Below are 21,416 nucleotides of genomic sequence, written 5' to 3'. Positions count from 1 at the left end.
GCATAAAGAATAGCAAGCAGCACCAAGGTCACTGCAGACAGAAAATCAATGCAGGGAATGAATGGTAATGACTTATTTTTTCCTAGTTTCAAAGAGAGGGACTGTGGAGATATCCTGCTGGCATCTCCAGCGATGCACAATATCCCTCGGACCTGCTCCAGCAAAGCACTTACTTAGTACATTTTTAACTTTCAGCATCCAAGTCTTGCTCCTCTTGACTGTGACTATAGCAGGTTCGAGCATCCCAATGGACCGTTGTGTTTCATATCTGATCTAGTGGAAGGTGTCCCTGCCCATGGCAGGGGGTTGGAACTAGGTGATCTTTAAGGTCCCTTCCAACCCAAACCATTCTGTGATTCTATATGTGCAAAAAGACAATTATCTATTTCTCTGTGGCACTCTGTTCTCTATCCAAACCCATTCAATACTTTCCAGCTTTCTGCAACGACCATGTCTTCTGCACTCCTGACCCCTCTAACGGGTGTCCTCAGGACTTTCTCTGGTCCACAGCTACGCTGAAGTACAAAGCCAAAACCTGAATAAAAGAGTCTACCTGAGGCTTTACTACTGTGGAAGGATGTCACATCCTACATGTCAAATTCCTCTATATACATCTTAGTACATTACTTGCCCCAAAGTATTTTTTTATTTTTTTGAGCGTTTTTTTTTTTTTTTAATGAAATAACATTACTGATGTGATTTGTGATTCACTGCAGCACTGCTCCTGCACCAGCTGTTCCGTCTGCACCGGTACCACTGATGATTCTTACCTCTACGTCATGCCCTGCCCTCACCTCTCCTGAACCGCTGCTTATTTATTTCAGGCTGTTTCTCCAATATGTCAAGATCTCTTTGAATTCCAATTCCAGCATGAAAAATGATTCAGCCAAACACGGGTGAAAGACTCAGCACAAGATAACATGGATGAAATACAGCACTGTACAGGCTCGCAGACAGGATAGTCCTAACGCCCCTTTCTGACTTTAAAAATCCCTGACCTGCAATTAAGTTATCAGTTACAACTACAGGAGGAAGGTGGTGCTGTAAATTTAAATTGCCTGTGGGATATTTAAGGCAGGTTGCGTTCTGTACGGAAGGGATGAAAGAGCTCCTTCTCTCCACTGTGCCGTGAGCTTGAGCAGCCCTCAGCCCTTCTCCGACCCTGCAACGCCGGGTCCATGGGATGCAGGAGCTAAGTGAGTGGTATTGCTAGCTGAAACTGGGATGTTCATGCAGAAACGGATCCGTGCTCCAAGCCGAGATTTGCTCCAACACCGCTGCAATGCCGCAGCGCTGCCAGAGGTTTTTTACCCCACCGATGGAGGAAAAAGCACCGCAACTTTCAACGACAGCATCTCCCCGGCTCTCTGCACGATGATGCTGCCGAAACCCATCCCATCTCCCCGGAGGGAACACGTGGTTTTCCTTGCGTCCTCCCTCCGTCAGGCTGCTTGCCAACACATCCCTCTCCGAGAATCCTCCGTGCAAGTTGCCATAGCTACTGGCCGACACGGTGACAAGCTCTGCCGCTCGGCTGAGACCGGCGCGTTCGTCCCCTTGATGCTCGGGGTACCTGGTGGGAGGCTGTCACCCAGCCATGGCACGTCAGCCCCATGCAAACCCAACCCAGGGCCTGCCATACCTTCGTAGAATCTCGCACTTGCAACCTCTGATCTTCCCCTTCCTCCCCCATCTCAGACCTTCTGCACATCTATTTTATATCCAAATAATGAGAGCACAAAGCATGGTCAAAGTCCTGATCTGCAGCCCAGCATGCTGGCCTCCACAAATCCAGCAAAGCGGAAAAATCAGACCTTTGCAGCTAATTCCTCCCTTAGTTTTAGGAACTTCACCGATAAGAGAGTTTGCTCTGCTGCACTGGTAGTAAAGTGTGGCTCGGGCTGCAAAAGAGCCTGCAAGATGCCAAGCATCCTTTCAACCTCCTCCTGGGGCTGAGGTTGATGGAGCTCCACAGTTGAAGTGGATGTGAGAAGGGAAAGGGACCCCCCTTCGCAGTGAAATGGCACCCTGAGGGCACCTGCAGCTTCTCCTTGAGGGTCTGAGCCAATAAACCAACCATCAGCCCCACTGCTGCCCAAATCTGGGAATGGGACCAGGCAGGGTTCACGTCCCTGCCTGTGTTTCCAGCCCACCAGAGCACGGTGCACTGATTTCTTTTAGGCGAAGCTGCCTGCCCGAGAGCAGATGCGCAGCCTCCTTCAAGGTGAAAGGCAAAGTGAAATGTGGGAGGAAGCCTGAAGCTCAGCAATCAGGGCTGATCCTGAAGAATTTCCTCCTCCTACGTCTGGAGAACCTCTCCTCTTGCCATTCACCCAGCACCAAGACACAAACCTGAGGTTTCTTTATTGCAACCCACCGGCTTGGCCAACTCCGACCTTCCCAAAGCTGAGTTTTCAGCTGGTCTAACTGGATTTCTGGAAAACACAAACTGTCCAGTTCCCCATAAATGTGTGCTTTCTAAGATGTCTGCTCATCTTTGCTCTGGAAGAAACAGATTGGATCCCCTTCTTTGGGAGATGAGCTCTCTGCCCATTTTCCCCTCCACCTGTGTGGCCACGATACCTTCTGTAGCTGATTTAATGGGAAGGAATCAGGAGGAAAAGGACAAAGTGGGGAAACCACTAATTCTCCTAATAATTAATTTCACATAATCATCATTTAATTGACAGCTAGCTCTTACACACAGGGTTCCCACAAGAAGCATAGTGTTCGTACCTTGTGCAAGGGGAGCAAGATTGGGATGAGCGTGGAGAAGGAAAGCTGAGGTATCAACACCACGGCACAAGCTTTTAATCCTACAAAAAAGCTGGGATCCTGCAAGAGGACGTGCTGGTCCTGCAGGGCTTTGGGGAGAGAAAGGAGACCCGATATGGGCTTTGGCTTAAGACCCCAGTGCCACTGCTGGCACTCTTGGGAATAGCCCTGTTAATTCCTACAGCAGAATAACCCTGCCATTTGCAATTAATATATAGCTCCGCTCCAGAAGGCCACTGTTTTCTTTAAACACCACCTTCATTTTTTTTACCCTTTCTGAGCTAGATAAGCAGCAAAGCACCTGCACAACCCCACATACCTTCAACCCTTTTAAAGAACAAGAAAAGCAAAGCAACAGCCAAACAACACCAGCAGGGCACCAGCGACCTTGCGAAGTATTTCAGCGAGAAATCTCTGGCCGCTTTCCAAGAGAGCACCTGCAAGGTTGGGCAGATAAACACCGTGCAAGAGCTAATTGACATGGGGAGGATGTTGCCATGCAGGAGAAAACCGACTGCAGTCAGTGGGAGTCCGATGGATGGATGCGGGGCTGCCAGGAGCCAGCCCGCAGCTCACAACAGCCTGGACTTCCTTGCCCATACAGCGGAGATGGAGTAACTGATGCCGAAATGGTTCGTTTACAGCTCTGCGCTGGTATTTTTAGAGTTAAAACCAGGTGAATGTAAAGCCTGGTGTTAAGCAACCATGCACCAGCCAAACAGCAAGGTTTTACAAATCTGCTGGCAGCAAGGACAAGCTGGGAGATGCTTTCCCAATTATAAAATGCTAAATAAACCCCCCTGCCGGGGATATTATTTTGTGCTCCTGAATTGCAGCCTGGAAGAGAGACCCTGGTGAGTCCCTGCAGACGGAGACGGAGGGGGACGCTGGGGTCCCCGGGCTGTACCCCAGTTCCAGCCCGTCCCTGCACGGGCCACGCTGCTCATCCCCTCCTTGTTTTGCACCACGCAGCACCATCCCCAGCCGCGCATCCCGGGCGGGCTGTGAAGCAGGAATATTTGCTTCCCTGCTCCACTGCAGAGCGGTGCAAAGGGCTTTCTGAAACGGGCTGCTCCCCTAGGACCCCGGGTTACGTTCCCCTTTTCCAGGTGCCTTTTTGTGCAGCCGGCATTCTCACAGACAGGGGCGGCTGCCCAAGGGCCGTATCCTCACCTACAAGTAATTCTGCTTGTGTCACAGGGGCTGCCGTGATTTTTACTGCTGGAGCCAGCCCCGTCTTTCCTGGAATGACCAGTCCGTTATTTCAGATCACCCACTCTATGCATCAACCCGAGAACATGCCTCAAATGTGTCCTCCTTTCCAAATGGAATTACAGCTCCACCAAAACAAAACAAAGCAAAATTTTAAAAAAAAATTAAAAACATTAAAAAATTTAAAAATTTTAAAAACGGGGAAAAGAACGCAGCCTCCCCACCTTCCCAGCACCAAAACACCCCAGTCTGTAGTCTCAACAGCACGGCTTGCAGCCGGGTCCCCAAAGCAGCAGGAGTCTCTCCGTATGCACACCGTGTTTGCAAAGTGCTGCGGGGTCCCTTCAGGTGAAGGCACCGTTTGAGCAAAAGGAGTTATTAATAGAAAGCAAAATGTGTTCGCTATATAACACCCGCAATGTTGGACTTGAAGAGGAAAGATGAGTTGGAGGTTAAAGCAGTAACTTGATGAACAGCTTGGTTTGTGTGTGTGCGTATGTGTGTGTATATATATATATACATATATATAAAAAAAAATAAAGGACATTGGAAGGATATCCAGAATGTTGAGTTATAAATCAAGAGAAATAAAATTTCCATCCTATAAAACTTTCCTAAAACTGCCTTTCCCCTCCTGGCTGGTGCCGATGGTCATGCTAGCAGGAGAGCATCCATGCTCTTGCCTCGGTGCGGCAAGGTTTATTTGAAGGTATCAGCATTAGTGCTATGAATACATTCAGCTAAGAGCAAAGAAAAGCAAGATTGATGTAGGATAGAGTGCAGAAGTACTTAGAAAGTGAAGGCTTGTTCAGCCGGTAGGAGACAGGAAAAGCAAAGGTCGTGCTCTAAATGGGAGAGAAGACAAATTTACAATGGCTGTTTGTGATTTATTTGGCAAAGGACGGACAGGGAAAAGTCCTGCTGTCTAAATTAGCTGATCCTTCTCCTCTTCTCTTTATTTATTGTTTGTGTTACAGCTACTGTGGTAGCTTGAAGCTGCCAAGTGGAAGTGGGGTCTGCTCTACAGCATCTGCTCCAGCATCCAGGAGAAGCTGGTGGCCTAAACAGACACGGCAGTGACCGGAAAGGGAGAAGGAGAGATGTTTGACATGTCCTTTGATAAGATAACTGACTTAGCAGAGAAAAGAAATGTGAAAATCTAGCTGGTTTCAGTAAAGCATTTGATATGGGACCATGTGGGAAATGATTAAGCCAGGGAACGCGAACATCAGCAGAATGGGAAACTGAGTAAGGGAAATGATGATGATGAGCGTTGGAAGGCTGAGCTGCAGCCTGGAAGGAGGTTAGCAGTGTTTAACATTTTTAAGGTTGACTTTGGCACAAAAAAGTAGGGCAACGCTGATGAGACCTCCTAATGACACAACGTCATAGGCAGCAGCAATACGGAGGAGGATCAGGGTATCAGAGAGGAAGAAAGGGATTGACCTTGACTGCCCTGTTCAAAATGGGATGAAAATGATCAGTACTAAATTCTAGGCTCGGTACTAATCACCAGGATTTTTTAGTATGGGGTGGGAGCTCCAAGGCTCTAACTGCCTAAGAAGGAGAATGACATGGTGGTCCTGGTCACCAAAGGGTGAGTGAGGGATTCATAAAGCATCTGTGATGCCCACAAACATGACATGTGAGTCTCGGTAGAAATGGGGACCTCATCTCCAAAGGGCAACAGTCTGCATCTATGTTTCTTAAACAGTGATTTCATCTAGGAAGAGCTGGAGAAATGGTTGATACAGGGAGTAAAAAGGATACTAAAAATCTTTGACTGCTAGCTACAGACCCAAACAATATGGATACTGTGCTTGGAGACACTGAGCAGCAACCTCCAGATAGGAGACAAGCACTAAGTAACCCAGTGCCAACAAACCAGCAAATTATAACCTGTATCTTGTCTCAGACTGGAAATGAGATGATGGCTGCAAACCATCAGAGACTGAGTTCTTGGCATACCCTTCCAGCTGGCATCGTGCAACTAAAAATTCCCTATTTCTGAGACAGAACCTTGGGTCTTACTTGTAAAGACTAAGTAACAAACTAAGTAATTGGACTTACTGGTTCAGATGGTCCCATCCAGTCTCATGTGCCTAAAGCTCCCTGCTGAGGTGACAAAGCTGAGCAGGAGCAGAGGAAAAATTGCTCAAGTACATTGACTCTATCACCTGAATGCCACCTCCATCTCTTCCTCCTGCTCAACCCTGTCCTACAGCACGCACAGCCCAGCTCCACCTTGCACACAAGTCAAAGGAGCAAAATTCAATATTGCCTACACTGCTGAGCAGCATCCAGTTGGCTTTTGAGGCTGGATATTGTTCACCTTAATGTGATTGAAGGGAATACGCTGGCAAATACTCTAGCTTGGAGATACTACCAAGTATCTCCAAGTTGCAGATACTAGCAGCCTTTCTCAGCTGGTGGACTATATCCAGAGGCGATTGAGATGCAGAGTGCGGCAGGATAGCTGCCTGCATCACCCACCTCCATCCTCTTCGTGTCTTAGTAAATACGAGGGCTTCCTCCACGCGTGGTTATTACGTACTCATACGACTGGTCCTTGTGGTATCAGCAGACATTGTGTCTCCTCCTGCTGCTAAAGGCACTTATCAAGCAACTGGTGAGCCAGAGCTCAGCCTTAGCCAAAGCTACCAAACACCTCTTTGAACAGCCTTTTCTGGATGGAAGAAAACATCCCGCTCCTTCCCTTCCAGCTGAGAGCAAAATTGGACCCACGTGCCTACATGGGTTAATTCTAATAACACACTCATCCAAAGTGGGAGTTTGTAGCCAAAACAACAGTGGGAGACAAAATCTGCCCAGGATTGTTCTCTGGCGCTGGAGCCTGGGACAGCCCACACTCACTCTCTTAAACACCTTTAACCCCCAAAAACAAGGTGTTTACACCCAAGCTGCTTGTTGGGATCCGTTCTTGGCTCATACCCATGGCCGAACCCAGCCTGGGAAGTGGGCTGGGGACTCTTTCAACAACTGAAGAGTGTAGATGATCATGTCCCCAAGCCCCGGAACGTGTCCTGGAACTGTTTAATTTACTAATACAGACCCAGCCTATGGATCTGATGAGAAATTTCAGAAGGCAATGGAAAATTTCCCACCAAGTTTGGCACATCTGACAGCACGAGCGGTGTTAGAGAGTGTCTCACCGAGGTGGGACGTGTCCTCCACTGGAGATTTTCAAGGACAGGTTAGTTAAAATCAACCTGCTGTGGTCTAGATATATCCCCCCCCTTCCCCAGAAATGGGATGTGGACCGGACGATATTGGGAGGTCCTTCCAGCCCCACATTTCGACAACTATAATGATGGAATATGAATTCCCTGCCCTCGTGTAGCTTGCTCCAGCCCTCCTGTGTGGACACCCCTCCCTAAATTATCTCCTCTGTATCTCAGAAAAATACACAGCAAGTCTCCAGCACTGACTCATTCATCTCTATAGCTACTACAGATTTTCATTTGCTCCACATCTTTAGCACCTCCAGGGCTTGAGATGAATGACAGAACATTAGCAACAGGCAATTCATTAATACTAGAGGCAGTCCAAAATTTTCCATTGAAGCCTTTCTTTGTTTGTTTCCTCTGATAGGAAAGGAAATTGGTGGGGAAAAAAATAATCGCTTTGGTAAAAAACCAGATTGCTCTTTGGTGAAGAACTTGAAACCTAGGTTTCGCAATATTACTTCTCTGGAGAAAATTCATCACCTTACTGCTCATTCTGACACTCTGCAAAGGGGGTGAAATTTCCCCTTTCCCCTTTATTTCTTTTTTCTTCAGGAAATAAAGGTAAGAAAAGGAGAAGAATGCAAGACAAAGAAGAAGAAGAAGGAAAACAAACACGCAGGAAACAGCCAATTCTAACATTTTTCCATCATTTTCAAACAAAAATGGAAAACATTAATTCCTTCTTGTGTTTTCGCCAAACGTGCTTCCAATTGTTCCACTTCCACCAGCAAACAGCACTGTCCGCACGTTTTATCACTTATTCTCTCTGTTCCCACACCCCCAGGGTCAACCCCTGTCCCCTCCATCCTTCGGTACCGCAGGGAGAAGAGCTCTGCCCATCCCTTCCAGGAGTTCAGGGGGCAAAATCCCCTCCCAAGCACTCGAGTACTGGGGTCACCGGGGCCACCTCTGGGTCCAAGACAGATAAAACCCTCAATGATGCCACCAGATCCTCCTATGGGACAGCAGATCATTGAGCAAGAAAAGGCTCCATCCAGCAGCAACAGCTTTCCATGGAGCCGAGAAGCCCCCAGGCTGGGTCCTGACTCCTATCCAGAAGTCACATCAGCCCCATAAACCGAGTATTCCTACTCACTGAAGGATGCCCCCTGGTCCTTACTTGGTCCCTCCGGGTCCAGAGGCCACCACAAGAAGAAGGACTGCAGGGATGAGGGCGTTAAAGCCCCTGTAGTGCTGCTTGGGCAGCTTTGTGGAGGGAAACTGAGGCACAAAGCACCTCGGTGCTGGAACCTGTGTCACAGCAGTGGCTGCCAGCACTTGGACCCCAGAAGAACAACAGCAATCAGGAGAACGATGCCTCGGAGCTGCACCTTGAGCCCAGCCCCAGCCCTGATGTGCTGTGTAGGGGCTCAGGTAGGTCACTCGGCACCCCTGCCTCAGTTTCCTCACAGCCAAAGAGGAATAGTCACAGGGTGCTAACTGGCAAGCAGATGCCATCGTGCACGGCTTGATCACCTTCAAACCTTCTTGTCACCGATGGCTTCAAACTAGACGTTGCCCTGGGAGTCCCTTAACTTTTGGAGACCACTAGGAATGAGCATGTCCCCCCATTGTTCCCCTTGGTTTGCCAAGGGGATTTATTTGGGCATAAGTACATAAATAAATCCTATAGATAAACAAGTATTTAATAAATGGATATAAATAAAGATGAATAATATAAAGATGAATAATATAAATAATATAAATAAATCCTAGTTATTCTGTAGGATCTCTGGGCACAGGCAGTCTCTTGCAGACATGCACAGCTCTCCCATTGCTGCTCTGGCCTCGCTGAAGGCTTCTGGGCTCAAATGCTAATGCAAACAAATCATCCATCCCTCGGGCTGGGAGTAGCCTCCATCCTCCGTGGCCATCACCGCCAGGCATCATCTCTGCTCTGTAGGTCCGGGCAGACCTGGGAGGAGGTCACAGGCACATAGTCTCTGCAATATTAATTTGTCTTGGTATAAAGAGGTTAGAAAAGGGAATTCCTCCCTTTAGCATGGACTTCCCGATGACCTTGGGCTAGTTGCTTACTCTATCCCATCTGCTGCCTCACCTGGAAATAATACTCAGGGGGACAGAGCGAGTTTAAAAACCATTACCAGTGTGCTCTTTGGTTTCATCAAGGAATTGTTTCCCAGCCTTGGAGCATCACATTACGCTGATTTGCAGCGGTGGCAGAGGACTGTAAGGAAATCTCCCCCTGCTCCCTGCTGCTGGGGAGCCTTCATCCATGCACAAGCCCAGCAGAGGCCACGGAGGACAAGCCCCACGCGAGCCATCCTCGCTCCTCTGTAACAAAAGGTCACTAGGAGATAATTTTGGCTGCTGGGTGGCCCAAAAGGTTGCCCAAATAGGCTGCGGAGTCTCCATCCTTGTTCAAAACCCACTCAGTAGGGACTCCTGTGAGCAGCAAGGTTCTTGATAGTAATAGGGATTTGGAGAATCTGGCTTTTAAAAAGAACCCAAACAATAAACAACACTTACAAGATGCCTAATTTGAACGGAAAATGAGAACAATTAGCCACAACATCACTTATGCATTAATGAAGAGGCGCTTATGTTCCAGGGCTGAGCATCAGAGCAAACGCTTCTCTTGCAATACGCTGCAAGGAAGAAAAACATGGGAGTGGAAGAGCAGATAAGGACCCAAGGGCAAAGAGAGGCCCTAAGGCTGTCCTGAAAGTTGAGGAGCAACACAAGGAGGGCTGGAGCCTTCCAATTCCTCTTGGGTTCAACATCTGAGCTGACCCAATCCCTTTGCTCGGGGAGGAAAGCCAGCCCAGCCCATCCTGCTGCAACAGCGGCCGTATGAATTTGCTGGAGCAGACAGGAGGGATGGTACGTGGAGGGATGGTAGGGTGAGCGATCTGCATTTAAATATGCAAGTAAATAAGTCTAATTATCCTTTGCGCCAGCGGAAGAGAGCAACACACCAGCTCTTCAGCTCTAGGACAGCTTTCTGCTTTAGTCCTGCGCTCACTGAGATAAGCCCAGACCTTGGAAGATGACCAGACAAAAAGCTGAATCAAAAATCACGGCTGGCCAAAACAGATTAAAGGACTGTGTCACTTCTGGAAAACCCTTTCCCCACACCCTCCATCCTCGCAAAACAGAGACCCTGAAAATCCCTGGCCATTTTCTCACGTCTCAGCTGACCACCACCGTCACACCTGGATGCACCTGAGCCCACAGCATCACTCACATCCCCAGCAAGAGCCAAAGCTGCCGCCGAACTACAGCAAAAATCACAATTTCACTGCTTGAACCGTTTCCCACCCAGGGACATGGGAAAGGGGATGACCTCCAGCTCTGCCGTGTCACACCATCACCAGTGGGACAGAGGAGTCAAATCCCAGCTTCATTTTAAATCTGCATAAATTTACTACCTGTTTGACAGCAGGGTGTCACCTCTAAATCTCCCTGGGGAAGAAAATCAATCATTCAAAGGCATAAACACCTCGGCATTCACGTGGGTACGGGGAGAAGCAAAAAGGCTGCGATTACACTTTTGCCACAACAAACCCCAGCTTTGCTCTCCGCCACCTCCACCCCGGCCTCGGCAGCGGTGGGCTCTGCCAAAGAAAGCTCTGGAAAACACAATCGCAGCAAATCCTCCTTGCAAATGTACGTGCAGGGCAGCCACCCCATCACTTTTGTTTTTGCATTCCCGACGCATCCAACCCCTTCACCCGGAGAGAAATAACAACAGCAGCTCGCGGCAAGGAGTTTTCGCGCTCCGAATCCCCAAGGGGGTCTCTTCTTGGGGTGAAATAAGGGCACCCCCTTCTAGCCCGGGGTGGGGGGATGATGGGGGGGGGCACAGAGGGATGTGCCACCCCCACCCACGCTGCGTTAAACATGGCAGCATCCGAAGGCTGCCCCACCCAAGCGGCCTAGGACGTGTGTCACCCGCATCCCGCCACCTCCCCGGGATGCTTTGTCTGGGGGATGCTACCGGCCTGGGGTGCTGCGTGGGACTCTGTCGCGCGTGGGGCACCCCGCTGGCGGGTGGGGGCCCCCACCGGCGCCTGGGATGCTGGGGATGCAGCGATGCGGTCGGGATGCCGGTCCTTTGGGTTGGCCGCGTCACGGCAAGCAGGGATGCGCTGGGAAAGGACCAGCGTTGACTCGCCCGTCCCGGGGTAGCGACCCAAACCTCGCTCCCTGCCGAAAACCAAGGTGGTGGGTGGGCGTCTCGGAATTTTGGGATGCGGGGCGGGGTGGGCAACACACTCGAACCTCCTGCAACCCCCCCCCCCGATAGAAAGGACCCCCGTCCTCATTACCTGCACAGCACCTCCCCACGCCCCACCAACGCCACCCAGCGAGGTGGGGGATTCCAAGGACCCCCCCGAACTATCTCAAAGCCTCATTCCCCCGACTCCCAGGGCGGGATGTCCCTCCCGGGGATGGGCAAGAGGGGACCGGAGAAGGGCTGGCGAGGAGCCGGCGGGTTGCTGGGGGGGGGTGTCGGGATTTCGGGGGGGGGTCTCTCACCTGTAGGACGAGCTGACCCCCGCCGCCACCTCCTCCTTGATCTGCCTGTTGAGAGCATCGGCGGCCGCCCTGCCTCCCCCCGGCTCCTCCGCCTTCTTGCGGCCCTTCTCTCTCCCCTCCCCGGCCCGCAGCGCTTTGGGCTGTTCATCCTCCCCGTCGGGGTCTTCCTCTTTCTTCTCGGAGCCGAGGAGAACCTTCCGGCGCTTCTCTTGAGCCGGTTTCTCCGGGGAAGCGCGCTCCAAGGCGAGGACGGGGGAAGGTCCCGGTTTGGGGATCCAGGGGTGGTCGCCCCGCTTGGGGATGGGCCAAGCTCGGAAATCCTTCTGGTACTGGGTCTCCTTCTCGAAGGGCGTATCCGAGGGCTGGTACTCGCTCTTGGGCTTGCAGCTGGGCTCCGGCCGCTGGACCTTCCAGGGTTTGTAATCGTGGCGCATCACGGAATCGGCCGGCGGAGAGACGTGCGGGGCCGGGCCGGGCCGGGGAGGACCGGGAACCGCTTCCCCCGCCGCCTCCCCACCGGGCTGGGTGTCGATGGGAGCGGCGGGGCGCGGGAGGGGCGCGGGGGCGGCGGGATGCTCGGTGGCCTCCGAGTATTTGGTGAAAACCAGCGGGACGGCGATGTCCGCTTTATCCAGCTGGTTCCAGAAACGGGCGATGCAGCAGGCGCGGGTGATGCAGGGCCACGCCATGGCGGCCCCCACCACCCACCCACCCCCCCCAAAAAACACCCCCAAGACCTCCGGCGCGAAGGAGCGCCCGTTTCCCCACCCGCTCCCACGGACCCACGCAGGGACCCGCGCAGCAGCGCGCAGCGCAGCGCGCCCCTGCGGCGCCGGAGGGGGCGGAGCCTGGCGGGGAGGGGGGTGGGGGTGGGCGGGGCCGAGGGGGGGCGTGGCACGGGGCGGGGCGGGCGGGGCGGGCGCGTGCCCGTGGAAGCGCGCGTGGAGGGGGGCGCGGGGGGGGGGGGGGAACGCGCGTGCAGTCACGCGCGCACACGAATGTGCGCGTGCGAGCGCCCACCTGCGTGCTGCGCACGCGCGTGAACACACGGGCAGACGCGCGCGTGCAGACACGCCTGCACGTTCGCACACGCGTGTACATACACACGCGTGCACGTACATAAGGCGTGCATGCACGCACGTGCACGTATGCACGAATGTGGGCACCCTCGTGCACACAAGTGTACGCACGCAAGTGCCCACACGTGCACATGTGCGTGCACGCGGAGCGGCACGCCTTCACGCGTGTGCACGGACAATCACCTGCACACGCAGATTCGTGCACACACGTGCGCGCTAGTATGTTCCCACACGCGCGCACTCGCAGACGCACGTGCCTACGCGTTTGCACCCACGTGCACTCACGCGTGCAAACAGGAACACAAGCGGGCACGTTGACACATGTTCACGTGTACACCAGCACACACACGTGAGGCGTACACAGAGACACTCGTGTGCGCACACTCACGTACCTGCATACAGATGTGCCCTCAGGTACGCGTACACACACAGACACATGCATACACATACTTGCACATAGATGGACACGCATGCACACGCGCATGCACAGACACTTGCACATGTATATGTGTGCACACATACATGCTAGTGTGCGCATTTATGCCTACCGACAGACAGACACGCGTGCAGAGATTTGCACACACATTTATGTGCACGGACACACTTGTGTGCGGATACACATATATACACGCAGATGTACAGATGTGCAAGCACATATGTGCGCACACACCCAGACCCCCATACACACGTGTGCGCACACGCGTGCACAGACGCGTGCGCAGATCTTCACCGAGCTGCGGCATTGCCGGCCGGCTGAGCCCATTTCCCCTCCCTGTGGGGTTTTTGTGGCTAAAGCCAAACCCACACGCGTGTGCGCAGCCGTGCACATACACGCCCACGCTTCATTCTTTCACTTTAGCTGGTTTTTCATGTTCCATTGCAGGCTTCCGGCTGCAAAACCAACCCAAGACCCCCTGCCCAAGGCCGGCCCATGGCCGCCTCTTTGTTCTCACTCCCAGGGTGGATCTACAACCCCAAATCCCAGCCCGTACCCCACTCCCCGCCCTCGCCTCCGCCTGCTCCCCTCCAACTTTCTTCACTCCATCCTTCCATCCCTCCATCCTCCATCCTCCATCTCTCCATCCTCCATCCTTCCATCCCTCCATCCTCCATCCTCCATCTCTCCATCCTCCATCCTCCATCCCTCCATCCTCCATCCTCCATCCTCCATCCTCCATCCTCCCTCCTCCCTCCTCCATCCTTCCATCCTTCCATCCCTCCATCCTCCATCCTCCCTCCTCCATCCTCCATCCTCCACCCTCCATCCCTCCATCTTCCATCCCTCCATCCTCCATCCCTCCATCTCTCCATCCTCCATCTTCCATCCTCCCTCCTCCATCCTCCATCCTCCACCCTCCATCTCTCCATCCTCCATCCTCCATCCTCCATCCTTCCATCCCTCCATCCTCCATCCTCCATCTCTCCATTCTCCATCCTCCATCCTTCCATCCTTCCATCCCTCCATCCTCCATCCTCCATCCTCCATCCTCCATCCTCCCTCCTCCATCCCTCCCTCTCCACCTGCATCTTTATCCTGCGAACCCAATAAAGTCCATTTTCAGCCCAACTCCATCCACCTTCTAGTCCAACTCCATGAAGAAGACCCCAGACTCGAAGCTCGCGGGTCTTTATCGGCGTGGCTGCGGTGCCGCCATTTCCACCGGGGAACATAAATCAATAAAAATAAATAATAAAATGAATAAAATCCACGATCCCGCTGCCTCCAAAATCCGCGCACTCCAATACTGAATTACAACAAGAAAACCCAATTCCCACCGGGCAGCGGCTGCAGCTGCTGGGAGCGCAGTGAAAAGCAGGATTACTCCTGCCGGGATTGTTTCTTTAATCTAATGTTTTGCATCCCCTTTATTGAGTCTTGGACCCTAAGGGCTTGGGTTTTGGTTTTTTTTTTTTTTTTGCTTGTTTTTGCCTCGATTTGCTTAATTTCATTCTTACCTGTACGTAAATTGTGGAAACCCATTTTACAGATGGGATTGGAGCCCTCGTTGATAGGGATGGCTGAATGAAAAAGCAGCCTTGGAGAAAAAAAAAAAAAAGACACCTAGAGGTGTCTATACACAGGCGTTGCTTTGTCCCCAAGGATTATATTGTCCCTGCTATTACATCCAGTGCAATTAAAAGGGGTGAATATAATTAAAGATTTAGGAAGCTCTGGAGCATCTCCTAGGTTGGGACAGAGCCACAATTTTCTGGGGCATCAGTGCACGGCGTATTGCTTTTGTAAGCATGGTGGGTGCTCCTCAGCACCCATGATAGACGCGCTAATCACTTTTTAGGCCGATTTTTACCTTTAGAACCAATATTATAAGGCTCTTGCTGCACTGCACATTCCGTGTGCAGAACTTAAAACCATCGGCTCATCCAGGTCGTGCAGCAAAGGTGAGAGAGTCGTCCCGAAACCGCTGGTGTCAGACCCCAGCCCTGCACTTCCACGCACGCTGCTTTCTGCACAGGACGACGGTAAACAGCTTTTTACGTCCGATGGACTGTGGTATTAAAAAAAAAAAAAAGAAATATATGGGAACGGCAACAAGGAAAACTGGAAAAGCGTCACCCCACGATGGTGAGCCAAGGTCTGCAAGGCAGACGTGCAATTGCAGTGGGATCAAGCTTGTCGGCGGGTGGACTTCAAGGATGTGCTTATTTTTAAATAGTCTCTGTAATTGCATGTATCTCAAAGCTGCCACGGTGATTTTTGAAGGCGTAAAACCCATCTTGGTCTGAGATCTGATGCCCACAGAGGCCCCGCACACGCTTGGGTATTTCCTGCAGAAAAAGTTTTGAATTGCATCCACGTCGCTGTTTTGGGGTTTGCTGCATTAAGACCTGTTAGTGTAATTAATTGCTTTTAATATAAGGGGGAGGTAATATATTAGTGTGTTTCTGGTGGGTGCAAGCCCATACGAACCCATTAGCTCCCATGTGGGAGCTAAGGGGTGTCCCGGCTCTGCACCCAGCAGTGCTGGGGTTTGCACAGCACCTTGCACCCGTTTGGAGACTGGGGATTTCCACGTGCACAAACTGGTTTTGAACCTTTCTCTCAGCTTTCCCCATCTGCAAAGAGCCTGGGCTCATCTCACACAAAAACGCTCGGTCATGCACTACCCATCTTTTTTTTTTTTTTTTTGGTAAGAAAAGACATGGGCAAAACCGCTCTGTGAGGTTTTGCAGCATCAGGAGACTTCGCTGCTCTGCAGATATCAGGCAGACCTGGATGGAGTTAGAAGCTGCAGAATGGAAAAAATTGCTTGGCGTCTCCTGCAGTGAAACATATAGTTATATATAAATCCTGAAGCATGGCCGCTCATTCACTTTCAGGAATCAGCTATGGAAATAATTTAATAGCTTACGTCAAGTAAAATCCATTAGCTCTAATCAGCAAATTGATTTGCTGGCTGCAAACCTCTCTCAGAGAGGAAGGGAGTTAAATAAATAAAACCATCTCTGTGTTTAAATTACAGCCACCACGGCAGAAAGCAGGAATAGCTTTCTCCTTCTCCAGCCTCTTCTGGGAAAAGGCCACGGTCGAGCGTGATGCCACACGGTGGGACGTTGGTTTTGGGGATGGCCAAGGACACGAGTGTCACTCAGCATCGCAGTGTACCAGCCTGGGGCACAATCCTGCCCCAACGTTGGTGTGATGCTGAGGGCACCATGGTGGGGTGGGAACCAGAGCGAGCCCGATATTTTGCAGCACCCAAAATCAGCATGGACTTTGGGTAGACACCCCAGGCGGTGGTTCCCTGTCCCATCCATGCTGGGATCTGCTGGCGTGGAGGCAGGCAATAGCTCCAAGCACCCCCTGTGCAATGATAACCGGGACGTTTTGGGAGTTGATTAATAGGGGACCTGGGGAATCTTCTTCTCCTGGCATCCTCAGATGAAGCCAGGACACCTTTCAGTCAAACTTAAGATACTGGAGACCATCCTGGGGCAGGTTTGATAGTCTCTCCTGCGTTTCGTGATGGCGTGAAGAGCACACTTACTGCCCAGAAGATGTGAGTGGATGCTGCCACCGTAAGAGCTCGCCCAGGTTTATGTTTTTCTCTGCTGGATCTGATGACGAAGAGGGATCAGCTTGTTTTCTCGGACCCCCAGCTGACATCTCATCACGTGCTGTCTGTACACGTTCTCCCTCCCTCCCGTACACACGGATCCACCAACTATTGTAAGAAATAATGTTATGGCACTGTAAGGATGGTGTGGCAAAGCTCAGTACAAGACCTTATAGGAGGGGAAGGTGGTTTTATTTAGAAAAAAACCCCTATACAATGGTAGCCATCTCAAAGGGAGGCATCTGGCTCCTGGCTAATCACCGACCTCCCCGCGAGTGTCAGAGGAAAGGGATGGCAGCTCACCCCATTGCTCCCAGGAGATCACTGGCAAGAGCTGAAATGAAGTGAAAATGAAGAAAAAAATCATAGCAAGGTGGGGCTGGTATAAGCCCCATATCTCCTTTGGAGCCTTTCTCCTCCGTTATAGAGGGACCCTGGGCATCAGCTTCATGGGCTGACGGTAGATGAGACTCCAGCTCCGAAGCTGGACCTGGACCACATCTGGAGACCCCCCAGTGAAGTGAGTTCAACTCCACACTACCCCAGTTAGACATAGGAAAGCGCTATTTACCTAGATTTATCTTCAACGGGACTGCTGCCTCTGCGTCCCTGCCATGGCAGGGCTGTCCCAGGCACTCACCCAGCTTTGCAGGCACCAGTGACGCTTGTCTGAATTGCTCCTGTCCCCAACATGTATCACCAGGGACGAGAGAACACGACAACACGGCGGGTGGCAACTTACAGGGGATTTTTTTAGTGGCTTCTCACATCTTAAATCATTTTATAATCACACACAACTGTTGGGAACGAGGGTTTGCCTGGGGTGTTCTTGTTTTCCTTGTCAACTTTGTTTATGATTCATATATGTTGGGAAGGTGCTTCAAGGCCAAATGGGACTGCAGCCAAAGAAAATCCATATCAGCGCTGCATAAAGAGAATAATTGAAGTGCATGAAAAGAAGAATTCAACTGATAATTCAAGTACTGTAAAAGACATGAAATTCTGTAACAAAAATCACTGGCGTAAACCAGCCAGACTTCAGAGGTGATTTTGCAACAGGTAGAAGGGGGAGTAAAATCTGAAAGACTGCATTTTGAAAGAATTTGTATTAAAAAAATATAGCAGCAGGCAAAAATGGGCTTCTCTCACACCAGTGCTCTTACCCAGAGCTGGGGGCAGACAAAGATCAAGCTTGGTGCAATGGTATCACAGAGGTTTGGTGTGGTGGGACAATCCCCAGCAAAGAGGAGCTTGCAGGGGAGATACACTTACTGCTGGCGGAGTGATGGGTCGGGAAGGAATGGGACTCAGAGAAACCACTTAACGACTACTAAAAAGATACCTTCAGTTTCCTTCTGATAATTTTGCCCACTAGTGGGGAAATCAGTTTGGTGGGAAGCTCTAGGAGTACGTATGAATGACTGAGAGGCTTTAGGGAAAAAAAGAGGGTTATTTATGATTAGAAGAGAAGAGCAGTGATCTGGAGAAAGCTTCCAGCTCTTCCACTGGGACATGAAGTCCCATCGGGTCTACATGTGGTGGGGCTTCAAGAAGGGACTCAGCAAGGAGCTATGACAAATCTTCTCCTGGCAGGGCAAAGCAGGACAGCTATGCAGTGCTCTTAGCTTCCCGTACATGCCGTTGCATTGCCCCTTGCATACGTCCCTTCAGGTCCCCCGTGTTAGGCTTTCTCAGCCCTGATCCTGGAGCGTGGCCAGGTCTCCATGTGCAACCTGCTCCACTCCTGAAATCCCATGAGCACGCCCCACCGTGCTGACTCGCAAAGCTTGGCGATTTGCAAAGCCTACAGCTGGGTGACTCAGGGCTTCATGGGTTCCTCCTCCTACTTGGAGATGGACATTGATCAACGGAGTTGCAAGGGCCTCTGATAAAGGGATTACAGAGGACGACCTATTGAGGGATTAAAGGAACTTAATGTTCCCAGGCTAAACGCAAGCCGTAGGAGAGCGGATCAATGACTATAAATACCTGAGAAGGGAAAAGCCAAGGAGAATGTAGTTGGAGCTATATTATGGGCCACATGTGTGCAAGCCCGTGAGTATGTTAGGAAATAAGGAAATGGTGAGAATCTTACAAAAAATGGAGAAAAATGAGGTTTTAAAGCCATTGAGGTGAGAATTAAGCAATCAGGGTAAATTAAATAGCAGCAAAATTTCCCAGGAGGTGCTAACATAGGACTTGTAGGGATTACTAGTGATCAGTGCTGGGCGGTCCCTGCCATGCCTGCAGTCACAGCTCAATGATGATCTCTCTCTGATGCTGCCAAGGAGAACGTCCACCCCAGCCTATCCGCAACTGAAACCCAAGTCAGCAAAGAAAACACGAGAAGGAAAATGTAAAAGTGACCAGAGAAACATGAGGCTTCAGGAGAAATTAGATGAGCCTTTTGGTGGGTAGGTCCTGCCATGGAGAGGTTCATCTAAGGGCCCGTGAAGTTTTCTCCACTGTTATCATTGCTCTCAAATAGCAAATCATCACCCAAGTCCAGACAGGTAGAGGTTGAATGACTTGCTGAAAGTTACACAGAAAGCCTGGGAATAAATCTGTATCTTCTCATTTCCCAGTAGAAATCCTTCCCATCCCATATAATCACTTCCCCCAGAGCAAGAAGAAGGGGATTGTGATACTACAAGGACAGACGCGATGTAAGGTAATACCCATAGCACGGTTCCTTTCTAGAAGGACACTGCAGGGTGCGGTGGTCCCTCACAGGTGCAGCAGGATGACTCTTCACCTCTCCGTTTCCAGCCCAGACCCATGTGAAGTCACCATAAAGCTGAAGTCCTTCTTCCTATTTTGACCTGATGGGTTTTATACCAGCCTATCTCCATCATGAGATTGTTTTTTGGGTTTGGTTCTACTTCCTTCCAGTCCTCAAAGATGATCCCATGACTATTAAGAGTTGTGAAGGATGTTCCAACAGTAGCAAGACCCTTTAGTAAGGATGGGGTTGACCACGATGAGGCCAGGACCTATCTGCAATTAGTGCCAGAGCTGATGGATGCGCCTTTTTTGTCTGTCCCCCACATCTGCAGTTCCCCTGCCAGAATGTAGATAGTGACAGGAAGAGAGAGCAAGAAAAAAGGAGCAGAGCAGGACAACATCAGTGGCAAAGAACAAGGTGAGACCTTCAGAGATGGCTTCCCACAGAGGAATGAGTGTCTGTGTGAGGCTTGGGTGTAGTCTGAGGTGCCAAGCTGGGCCAAAATAGGCCTTTCAGGTTCTTGCCCTTCAACCCCTCCTGCTAGATTAAAGTTGTCCTTGGAGAGATCCCAATACCTGCAGAAAACAATTTGCCTCTTTCTGAGTTAGCTAATATAAGTTAGATAAATTCACTGTGGAGGTTGACCTGGGTATCAGGACGTAGGCTGTAGAGATCAGGGCTCAGTGTTTGGGCATGTCACCTACTGCTTAGCTAGTTTAGTACTTCAGAGACACAGCTCTGCTCTTCCCTAAAACAAGCCACAGGTTTTATTTTATCTACACACAGCAGGGAGATGCATCTCCCTCAGCTCCTCCTGACTGTCTGGAAATCTCTGATCCCTCTCTAATTTAAGCAGAAGATTTCAAAGCCTTCCATAAGTAGGTATTTTTCTCTCCTGATTTAAGGAAATAGAAAGTCAAAAAGCAAATGACATATCCACAGAAGAACAGGACATAAATACTTATTACCCAGCTGAGCCTTGCTTCACTCCTTGGTCAGCTCTTCCAAGGACCCGATTCGTTCATAATAAATCCAGAACACGGGGCTTTCCTTGTCATAATAAGCCATAAGCAAATAGCTCAGACTCTTTGCAATAGAACTGCTTTGGGAACTGGCAATACGACTGCTCCAGGGCTTAGCCTGAAATTTCTGTGAGCAGAAAATGCTTCCCATGTGTCTGGGTGTCCCTTTGCACTAGCAAAAATCAAACGAGCTCCCTGGCATGGCTGGACTCCAGTGAGTGTAAAACTGCAGGATGGAAAACACCTTGAAACCTCATTCCTGGACCAGGGATGTCCCTGCAAGGACTTTCCCCTCCTTGGTCCCACCGAGCACCTCCCTGACCGTGCTGGGGTTTGCACAGCCCAGGGAGACCAGGAGCCCTGGACCTGCTGATGTTCCCGCAGCATTTTGGAAATTGCTGGTGGTTTCTCACCAGAAAACATCTCGTCTCCAGGCAACAGAGCTGAAAGAGTTAAAAGCCTCCTTTGCTTTCTCAAAGCAGACAGGGTCCTGACATTTGCAGCAGAAGACAAAGAATGGGGAGAGATTCAAGGGACATCTAAGCCAGTTTCAGCTCAATTAAAGCAACCGGTGTCTTTAGGAAAAGAGCCCTTGGGGTTTCACCAGAGCCCTGTTGTTTCTAGCGACTCCGGAAAATGGAGTCTAACAGATGTAAATTCCTCATAGCCCGGCATCTTCCTAGGGCCTGACAAAGAGGAGGGATTATTTTTCAGCTAACACCTCTGATTTGCGTTTGCCAAGGGTTGTTTTTAGTTTTGTTCTGTAATTCTTCGGA

At 50.7% G+C, this 21,416-nt stretch overlaps 1 protein-coding gene across 1 annotated transcript in view; it reads right to left on the bottom strand.

Annotated features, from left to right (window-relative positions):
- MAP6 (microtubule associated protein 6) overlaps window positions 1-12,471 on the bottom strand; it is a 43,346-nt gene extending 30,875 nt beyond the window's left edge. Inside the window, exon 1 of the mRNA XM_069808630.1 lies at window positions 11,739-12,471. Coding sequence (XP_069664731.1) covers window positions 11,739-12,427 — 689 coding nt within the window. The 5' untranslated portion in view covers window positions 12,428-12,471. The remainder of the gene's footprint in view (window positions 1-11,738) is intronic.
- Window positions 12,472-21,416: the final 8,945 nt, after the last annotated feature.

The sequence above is a fragment of the Haliaeetus albicilla genome, chromosome 20, assembly GCF_947461875.1.
Source record: "Haliaeetus albicilla chromosome 20, bHalAlb1.1, whole genome shotgun sequence".
NCBI lineage: Eukaryota > Metazoa > Chordata > Aves > Accipitriformes > Accipitridae > Haliaeetus > Haliaeetus albicilla.
Note: the sequence above shows the minus strand (reverse complement) of the source record. Positions and strands in the feature narration are given on the sequence as shown.